The sequence below is a fragment of the Nelumbo nucifera genome, chromosome 6, assembly GCF_055504915.1.
Source record: "Nelumbo nucifera cultivar China Antique chromosome 6, China Antique-T2T, whole genome shotgun sequence".
NCBI classification, from domain to species: Eukaryota; Viridiplantae; Streptophyta; class Magnoliopsida; order Proteales; family Nelumbonaceae; genus Nelumbo; species Nelumbo nucifera.
Window position 1 is genome coordinate 13,631,011 of NC_142654.1, and position 9,835 is coordinate 13,640,845.

Below are 9,835 nucleotides of genomic sequence, written 5' to 3' on the forward strand. Positions count from 1 at the left end.
TGCTCGGAATAGGTGTTGTAAACACTCAAACCTCTAGGTTGCACAACTAACAATCTAAAGAATACAAACCGATTCCTAATTGTCAAAGAAAACTCTGGACAGGCCACTTACCATTAGTTGACACTTAACATCCATTGTGACTTCTACAGGATAGATTTTTCCATGTGAGACTTTTTTGAATTATTCCTCCGAGAAAAAAGCATCATTCTTTGGAAGGGAATTTTTGTTTAGCAATTTTAATATTTTTGGTCTTGTATTTTCTTGTAATCTTCTGTTTGATATTGTTACTACTAAATGTATTTTGATCACATTCTTGTCTTGGGATGTAGACATCACCATGATGATAATCATCCATGCCTTATCCCAATTATATGGGGTCACTTACATGAATCCTATTTCTTCAATTGGTTTTATTTCAAGTCATATCCACTGTAAAATTATTAGTGCACAAATCATTTATTACTATTTTTACCCATGTCATTTTTGGTTTATTCCAAGCTCTTCTAGCCTTTTCAATGTATAACAAATCACTTCTTTTAATCGACACAATTGATGATTTTCTATATGCATGTGCCCAAATCATCTTAGTCTACTCTCTCTCTCTCATTTTATCACCTATTGGAGCTACGGATTAAAGTTCATATGAATAACTTCATTCATAATCCTATCTATTCTACCTTTCTACTCACCCATTTTAGCATTTTCATTTTTGCCACATTCATTTTCTGGACATGTTTGTTTTCTTGAATGCCCAACACTATACTCCATACAATATAGCTGGCCTTACAACTACTTTATAAAATCTTCCTTTCAATCTATGCGGTTTTTGACTATCACACAAAAGTTCTGATGCCCCCTCCATTTTTCCTATCATGCTCTAATTCTTTGGGTGGCATTCTCCTCAATCTCTCCCTTGTTATGAATTATTGAGTTGAGATACCGAAAATAGTCATATTGAATTATCTCTTGATTTTTATTTCTATATTATTAATACCAAATTTACATGTCATATATTCTGTTTTAGTCCTACTTATTTTAAAAACTCTTGTTTCTAAGGCATTAATTTGGTCATAAGTTTGATTTTGCATTTAATCCTTCATTAGTTTCATCAATTAAAACAATACCATCTGTGATTAATGAAAATAGATAAGGGCTAAGTGTTATTTGTAGATGTAGACAAATCACCTAAGGTCCATTCTATCTGTTATATTTTTTCTTTATTCTTATGATGCCATCAATCTCATTATTACACTTTTGCATAATAAGTTGAATACTTTTTTATGGATAGCATAATAAGTGAAATCAGATAAAACTTGTGATTGTCCACATGGTTTGATTTGTGTTTTGTTGGCTCAGGTCTTGCATGTTTCTACTATGTATGTATACCTATATTGTTGTTTTGGTTTATGAAAAAAATGAATGAAAATTAAATTTGTAATCAAATATGTCCAGAATTTGTTTTCATTCTTGCCACAAAAAGAATTTTGTTTTTGAGAAAAAAGTGTTTGGTTCATAACAACATTTTCTCATTCTACCTATTCTACCTATTTTTGTCTATTTTAGAATTTTAATATTGGAAAGAAAGATCAAGAATGAGAGTTGAACCAAACATGGCCCTAGATGCTTTGTGAAGAGTTTTTCTATTTACAAAAACACTTGAGATCAAGCATCAAAAGGAAGAAAACTCATAAGAATTAATCAAGAAGAATTAGTTTTTTTTTTTTGCTTTATGCACTTTTTCCATTTAAATTTCAATTTTGGAGTTTAAATGCAGGGGTATATTGATTTATTGTTGGATTTGTGATGTTTTGGAGTTTAAATGCATGGAAATTTGAGAAAATCCAACAAATAATAAACATAGTTTATTTTAAATGGTTGTGATGGTAGAAAAGAACCATAAGATGAATCTATGAATGATCTATCAAATCCATTGTCCATCAATAATTGTTTTAGTAATTGAAATCTGTGAACTGTACATGATATGATATGTACATTTAGAAATTCTAATACATCTGATGTGTTTTTTAAAATGATAATATAATACTATATATTATAGAAATAATAATACTGTAATTTTTAATTAAATTTATAATAAATAACAACATATTTATTATTTATAGAAATAAAAATATATCATTTACAAAAGTTAATTACATTAATAATATTTTAAGAATTTAAGACTATGTTGACTTATTTTTTTGGTAATATACAAAAGTAAACACAATAAAATATAAAAATATTGATTTAGTAATAAAAACATAATCACCCCAGACTCTTGGATTGATGGGCATTCTATAGTCTCATGGATCTAATATATATTTTAGATTTATATATTTCTATAACTATTAATTTGTAGTTTCACCTAAATAAATAATACATAACATATAAAAAATAAATAATAACACATTGATGAACTTATACATGCATTTGTGAAAAGCTATATAGCACTGTTTTCAAAATCGGACCAGATCGGACGGTCGGACCGGTTCTATTTTTCTCCAAAATCGTTTTTTTTCCTCAAAACCGTTGATTTTGGTCAGCAAACCGTTGAACCGGCTAGTTAACCGTTCGAACTGTTCGAATGATTTTGACCGTTTTCCAATTTTTTAATTTTTTATTTTTTTTATCAAAACGAGCCGATCTTTCGGGTCGAACAATCGGACCGTTTGAACCGGTAACCGGACCCCTGACCGGTTCAGTCACCGGTTCGTTTTTAAAAACCATGCTATATAGTGTCTTAGGCTCTTGGCTGATGCATTATTAGTGAAATTTTTGTATGATATATCTAATATATTTTTTCATATGAACTATTAAAGTATATTTTTCTTGCGCTTTCAAACTGAAGTCGTTATTTAATTTTCCCAACACAAGAAAATCAGAAATTTTGGACGAGAGAGATTTTCAACACCAGCTTTCTAGGAAGGTCCTCCGGGGTTGGGTTAACATGCCTTGCCTGAATTAGTTTGGATAGCTCAAAAGCTGGTTGGGGTGGTGGAGCTTGGTTTGTTTTTCCGTCAAGCTAGCAGTTGAACTGAGAATTTTGGTTGGAGATGACGGCAGCCTCTACACTACTGACTCTCCTTTCAATGCCAAGTAATTTCACTTTTTGACCGAAAAGAAAACAAAACAGAAAAGTAGGTCAGTGCCTTGTGGCGATCAACCAGTAGAAGAAGAGATATTTGGTTTGATACATAATGGAACAGAGAAAATAACGAGCTATGGAGATTCCTTCAATAAATGCGAATATACCAGTTTTTGTAATAGAGAAGATTCGAATTACTGCATATAAAATGTGAATATATCATTATTTTCAAGAAAAAAGATAATAAAACATCGAATTACTGCATATAAAAACATTGGAGTGTTTATATTTTATTGGGATGTTTCTAATTAAATTGTCCAGCTGCAATGGTGGTTGCAGGAATTTTTTTTCCGAACATCACAATCAACTGTGTTTTTTTTTTTTTTTTTTTATTTCAAACATTGGCGTATTAACATTTCATTGGGGTCGCATGCATTGTTGCAGGAAATGTTTTAAACTATGAACAACGAACAAGTAGAAGGAACGTTCAGTAATAGCCAAGAGAAGATCAGAAGCTTCAGAAGGAGAGAACATCTAAGCTAATTAATAAATCCCGGTGCATGACTAAGGTTCCATTTGGAAGGATAATAAATACAAATATGTAGAGCGCAAAACCCTATATTATTGTATTGTACATATTTGTATTTGTACTCCTTCCAAACTAAGCTTAAGTGTTGTGCAAGTGTTGAGTGGCAAATGAGATTGCTTATGTGTTGTGCAAGTGTTGGTACATTCACAAAACATTTGAACTATTTAAGCTGTCCATAAAAATAACTGGGCCAGAAATAGGCCCAATTGGCCCATGATCATAATAATCCGTTGTTGTTCCCTTCCCTGCTTGAAAATTGAAATCTGATTTATGCGTGATTTTCTATTTTCTCCCCTCCAACTTAACCACTCCCTGTCACCAGCATCCTCTTCATGTTGTCAACCAGCTCCAGCATCTGTTCCCTTGAATGCAGAGGTGATGGGTACACACAAGCGCAATCCAACCGTCCATCACGTAACCTATCAAACACAGCAATGGAGGGGCCCACGCCATGAACCGAAGAGCAACTGATGTAGTCTTCTACTCCAATCTCATGATGTAATTCATTGAAATCATCTGTCACAGGATCCTCAAACACAGAGATAAGGGATGTTCTCATGGAGGAAGAGGGGGTGAGGCGTGGGTTGTCAATGGCCTTACACATGAGGAAGTTGAGGTCACCCATGTCTGAGAAATGCTTGTTGGACTTCATTGAATTGCTCAGGCTCATGTAGCATCTCTCTGCTAACTCCCAGAGATCCTCTCCTCCCTTGATGTCATGGGTGTTTAGGATGGCAGAGTGATAAAACCCTTGAAAAAAAAATTGCACCCAGTTTTGTCAGTTTCTATACACAAATTTGGCAATGGAGATCACACTGAGAATTGAGAGAGGCTTACCAAGATGATTGTATTGAAGGGGTGGGTCTAGAAGGTTTCGACAATCGATAAGGATAACAGTTGCATACTTCTCTTGCTGCTGATCAGGAAGGTCTCTAGATGAACGTGCTGCGATCAATGCAGCAGCTGCTAATGCACCACAAAGCTTAATATCTCGTGCCTTGCATGCCTACATGATGAACCTTTGGCTTTGATTAGTATTAATTAAAAATGGAGATTCTTTAGTTCTAAGGATAAAACCATGGATTACAAAATCAATGGAAGATCAGACCCTCCATTGAACGGGTCCTACTTGGGAGATAATCTAATACAATTAGATAAATTATGTAGAAATCAGATGATGGTCAAAGTAGGTGTCGTTTGACATGTCTTTTTTGAAAGACCTAACAATCAAAAGACGATGTGAGCTTTTGCATTAAGATTTTAACAGCCTAAAGACCATTTTGTTAAGGTGCGTCTTTCCGGGTATCTTTTTGTGCAAAAATGTGATGAAAAAATCAAAAAACTCTATTTAGAGCTTCTCGAAAATAGTCAAAAATGAGTTTTGTGTGTCTTTTTAGAAAGACGTCTTTTGGCGGCTAGATCTTTTCCCAACCAAATGAGAAAATATCAAAACGTGGGCTGTCGATCTTCTAAACAACTGATAGTCCATGTGAAAAGACACGCCAAATGGGGCCCTAACCTAAACATGCCCATCTTTTGGAATATAGCTTGTTTTAGGTTGGACCTAATTAAGTAGTTAAAACCATTCATTTTAACTGGAGCTTTTTGTAACATTTCTATTGAGAGAAAAATCCTTGAACCTCTTCTCAGCTTTCTACGCGCCCCCCCCCCCCCTATGTTGTTAATTTTGATAGAATGGGAGATATATCAAGCAGACCCTTGTGGGGTTTTGATTGTTTGAGTCTAACATCAAAAAGCCCCCGACTCCAAAGGAAGAGACCAAGATTTGTTAGTAAATGAGGAAAAAGATTTTCTTATTTGGATGAAATTGCCATGAAGAAGATGGCCTTCCTCTCTTCTTTGTTGCTTCCAACCACCTGCCAGTTACATCCCACACAGCCATCAGTGTCCATCTCAATAAGAGTATCAAAATTATACTGGATCATGAATCTTCAGTCTAATTTTCATTGGAAACAAAAGCTTTGCTTCCTTTTTGTAATAGTTGACTTATCTATATTTTTTCTAGTAAGTCACTTATTTATATCCCACGGCCTAGTGAATTTGCACGGCTCCCGAGCATGTCTCACAGCACATCCCAATCATGTATTGGGAATATCTCCCCATGACAAGTACAAGAGATGTTTCAATGAAGACTAAGCTGTTCTGTGGGCATGTGTGGGGATTAAAGGATCATTCTAAACTCTGAAGGATCTGAAATGTAAACAGCATATCCTGAGCAGAGGGAAAACAGAGCCCATCAGTCTCCTTCAACACTGAAAGACCTTGCAGCCAACCTGCTTCTTTAGGCTATGTTTGCAGCCAACCTTGCAGCCCATCGGTCTCCTTCAAACAGAGCCCATCAGTTGTATAGGTTTCCCTACCCTTTTCCTTCTTTTCCCTACTTATTCCCTCAAACCAAACACATCTTTCCCCTCACTGCAAAAGGCCAAAAACCAAACTTGAGGGAGAACCCTAAAGCGAGGCTTTCTTTCAGGGTTAATTCAAACCAAAGGCTCCATCAACTTTTGTCTTGTAGTACCGCTAATATTCAAATCCTCTGTCTCGGGAGGATCCTTAGGTCAAGTAGGACTTCAGCAACATCACCACAAAGTCCTAGTCACCTACTGGGTCCCAAGGATTCATCCGAAATTCTGAATTCAATCCAACCCAGTGGACCCACCCACAACCCAAGGCAGCGTCATCAAATACATGGCCACTTCCTCTTATTCCTGTTCAATCTTCAAAACAGAAGAAGCATTAATGAAGTTGCAATGGTCTTACAGCTCATTCTTCTTGATCTCCTCCTCTGCCTTCGAGCAGTAGACTTATTCTTACATGAGCTCATGACTGGTTTTTGGTATTCACCAATCCAAATATAATCCTATAAGATATTGGAAACCCTTCTCTCCCTCAGAGTGCCATCTAATGTGACCAAAGACTCCATGACTTTAAAGCCTTTATTGTATTAATTCCTTGTAAGCCTTCTCTTGGCACGGAGCGTTCTTGGTTTTATTTGGAAGCTGCCCAAGTCCTCACAATGTCAGTTTCAACTAAACTTATGGTCAAATGTGGGAGAACGAATCAGCTCCCACAAGATTGCCCCCCACAACATTCTACACCACATCCCCGCCCGTGTATTAGGAATATCTCCTGATGATGACATCATCATTCTTAATATTATTATGAAAAGATATTTTCAATACACAGCGGGATGTGGTGTGAGACGTTGTGGGGGCATTCTTGTGGGGAGCTGATTTGAACTCCAAATGTAACCTCATCTGGCTTCCCAAGTGCCTCCCACATGAGACAGTTTTCTTACAAAACTTGGCGTGCATGTTCTTGGAGCTTGGAGCTCAGGTCTGCTGCCCACATCCTATACATGACTTGTTGGGTATAGGTAGGGTGTGGGTAGGTTGTAGTGTCTTGTGGGTGACCTTTTTACTGGCTCCTATCATGATATGAGGACAAAAGTGTCCACTCATCTCTTGATTTTTACATATAAACCCTAAACCTCTGACCTTTGGGGGGGTTTTTATTGTTCAGTCCACCCTAGGGTGGTGTGGAGCTAAGATTTCTATAGGCAAAATGCTGTTTATGAAAAGATGCAATTTACAATCCACTTATCCCTAAATATAGAACCTAAAATTAAAATTAAAGCTAAAAATGCATGTAATGGGACGCATGTCCTCTTACTGGGTAGGAACCAAGTATTGCCCCATGTGCCAGTCATAAAATATAAAATGCTTGGGACACGCAACAAGAGGTTGAATGGTTGTGGCCTCACGTGTTTTATGACTGGTGTGAATCATTATTATTGGTTCCACATCCCAAAGCATTACATGTCCCTCAATCAATCTCTCACTTACATTTATGGCTAGTGGAGCAAAATGATTGTTCCCACAACTCATATATAAGCTCAGCTAACAAAATGGTTCTATTCATAGATAATAAAGAGAGAAGTAGAGAGTTTCTAAAGAATTTTCCTCCAACTTTCGCTCAGGCTATGTTTGATTGTGATAGAATATAAAAGAGAAACAGAGCATTCCCCAACTCTCAGCCAAAGAAAATAAAGAGAGAAACAGAAAGTGGAGGGAAAAATCTTCAACTTATTTTCCATCAAACTAAACCAAAGCCCAAGGGCCCACAGGCCCCAGACCTTTCAATCATTATATGGACTTGCCAGTTGTTAGTTGTTACCCAATTCCCACCGACACAGTTGAAATGTTAGTTTATGGGCTTAAGGGCCCAGACCCATTTACGTTATCCAGTAGTCCCGTACCCAAGACGCTACTCCGCCTCCGCCTCTCCATTCTATCTTCAAATTGAAGGTGGAAGGTGGAACCGTGGAACTGTGGAAGATATCAAGTTATTAACTAACATTAACCGTCTTCTATCCACACAAACCGAATCAATATGACACACACTCGTGGCTGTGTCATTTGCAGTTGAAACGTGGGAGAAGGAACGAAGCCACTTACAGTAAGAAGGCGACGGGTCTCATCTGGGTCCATCTGCAACGACACCACCTCCGACGACCGGAGAGAGGCGGTCGTGTCCTTAAAATCCAAATTCACAAATCTGAATGAATTCAACGAGTAACCAAGAAGATCCACTCCACGCGCCCAAAACGGCTTATTAGCTTTCCCACTCGGGATGAGCGCCTCAATTCCCAAACTAACCTCATCTTCCTTCCCTACTTCCTGTTCTATCCCTTTTTTATCCTCTTTCCCTTCTCCTGCTATCAAACCCAACAGTTCGTTAAGCAGAGAAACCGCCGACCTGCGATCACAGACTGACGTGTGAAGCCGAAGGGTTACGACCCACTTCCTATCGGGTAGAGCGTAGAGGCTTGCAAAGAAGACATCCGTTTCGGGATGGACCGGCGGTTGTAAGTCTTCTGCAGACCAGGGGTTCTGGTTCAGTTCGTGCTCGACGATACGGTGGAAAGGGGAGACGGAGTGGTTGCTGTGAAGGAGATGGGAAGTGAAGGAGACATCGAAGGATTGGATTTGGAGGTAGGGAGTGGGGGATATGGTGAAGGAAAAGGAGTTGGTGGTGGCGTTGTGGGTGAGTTTGGAGCGGAGGATGGGGTGAGAATTTTGAAGTTTGTTGAGGGCGTTTTGGAGAGATGATGGTTCGAGGGCGCCGGAAAGGAGGAGAGCGACGACAGTTATGCCGGTGCCGCCTGGCACGGCCCGGCACCAGCTGTACTCGGTGCCGCCGACGGGTCGACCCTTGGTCTCGAGGCTCAGATCGGCCATGACAGAGAGAAATATGTCGAATATAGTTCAGTTATTTGTCCTCTACGAGTGCGAAGTTGAGTGAACGTACACGAATGAACGAGAGGACTGCAAGAAGCAACGACAACGTGTCGTCGAGTCAGGTTGGTTTGCTCTCTAGTTCGGACCCTTTTATTTTCGGCCTTAAATGTACACATGTAATAATGTTTACTCCAAAAAATTAAAAGTACCCCAAGAGGTTACTCTCCTTGCTATAATCACCTTATATTAAAATAACAACAACAACAACCAAAATAATAATAATGTATTGTTAATTTGTTAATAAGGTAGTTTTGAGAAACTATTGTTTAAATAATTAATACTGATTATTTAATTTTCTAATTATATAATTATTAATGAAATGATATTTATAAATTATTATAATTTTATTTATTATCTATGTATTTTTAATTATCTATTTTATTATTTATAATGATTATTTTATTATTGAGAGTATTAATGTTGTAAAAATCAAGTGTGCATTTGTATCAAATGTTTCCTTAAATTGAAATAAAAAGGATTTTTTTGACTCTCAAATAAAAAAAAATCATTCAAAATAGCATTAATACAGAGAGAATCAAGCAGAGAGATCAGTATTAGCTAAAGATAATAACTAATTAGGATAATTGTAAACAAAAAGACCCTAAACCTCCAATCCTCTCGTAGCTAAGGCGTGAGCAAGAGTGTTAAATTTTCTATTGAGGTTTCATTTGGAAGGAGTGTAAATATAAATATGTAGAGCGTAAAACCTTAGGCTCAGTTTGGAAAGAGTACATATGCAAATTTGTAAAATGTAAATATATGCAAAATAATACAAAATACAAGATTTTACATTCTACAAATTTGCATTTATACTCCTTCCAAACTGAGTTTTATATTTTATTT

The 9,835-nt window shown here is 37.0% G+C and overlaps 1 protein-coding gene across 2 annotated transcripts; it reads right to left on the reverse strand.

The window, feature by feature from the left end:
* Nucleotides 1-3,625: 3,625 nt before the first annotated feature.
* On the reverse strand, nucleotides 3,626-9,060 carry LOC104589017 (uncharacterized). 2 transcript variants are annotated; one of them, XM_010247187.3, is made up of 4 exons: nucleotides 8,150-9,060; nucleotides 7,931-8,020; nucleotides 4,509-4,677; nucleotides 3,626-4,421 (listed from the first exon to the last, which is right to left on the reverse strand). In XM_010247187.3, the coding sequence occupies exons 1-4, from the start codon at nucleotides 8,930-8,932 to the stop codon at nucleotides 3,973-3,975; spliced, it is 1,491 nt and encodes a 496-aa protein (XP_010245489.1). In that variant the 5' UTR covers nucleotides 8,933-9,060; the 3' UTR covers nucleotides 3,626-3,972. The 2 variants fall into 2 exon arrangements, with proteins under 2 accessions (XP_010245489.1, XP_010245495.1); XM_010247193.3 differs by lacking the exon at nucleotides 7,931-8,020 and having other exon boundaries at nucleotides 8,150-9,057.
* Between the last annotated feature and the right edge of the window lie 775 nt (nucleotides 9,061-9,835).

What these genes read in the sequence shown, in the direction of transcription:
- LOC104589017 (XM_010247187.3), bottom strand. Translation starts at nt 8,932, where the DNA reads ATGGCCGATCTGAGCCTCGAGACCAAGGGTCGACCCGTCGGCGGCACC. An exon ending in AGACCCGTCGCCTTCTTACT is followed by an intron (nt 8,021 to 8,149) that starts GTAAGTGGCTTC and finishes TATCTTCCACAG; the next exon opens with TTCCACGGTTCCACCTTCCA. An exon ending in GTACGGGACTACTGGATAAC is followed by an intron (nt 4,678 to 7,930) that starts GTAAATGGGTCT and finishes TTCATCATGTAG; the next exon opens with GCATGCAAGGCACGAGATAT.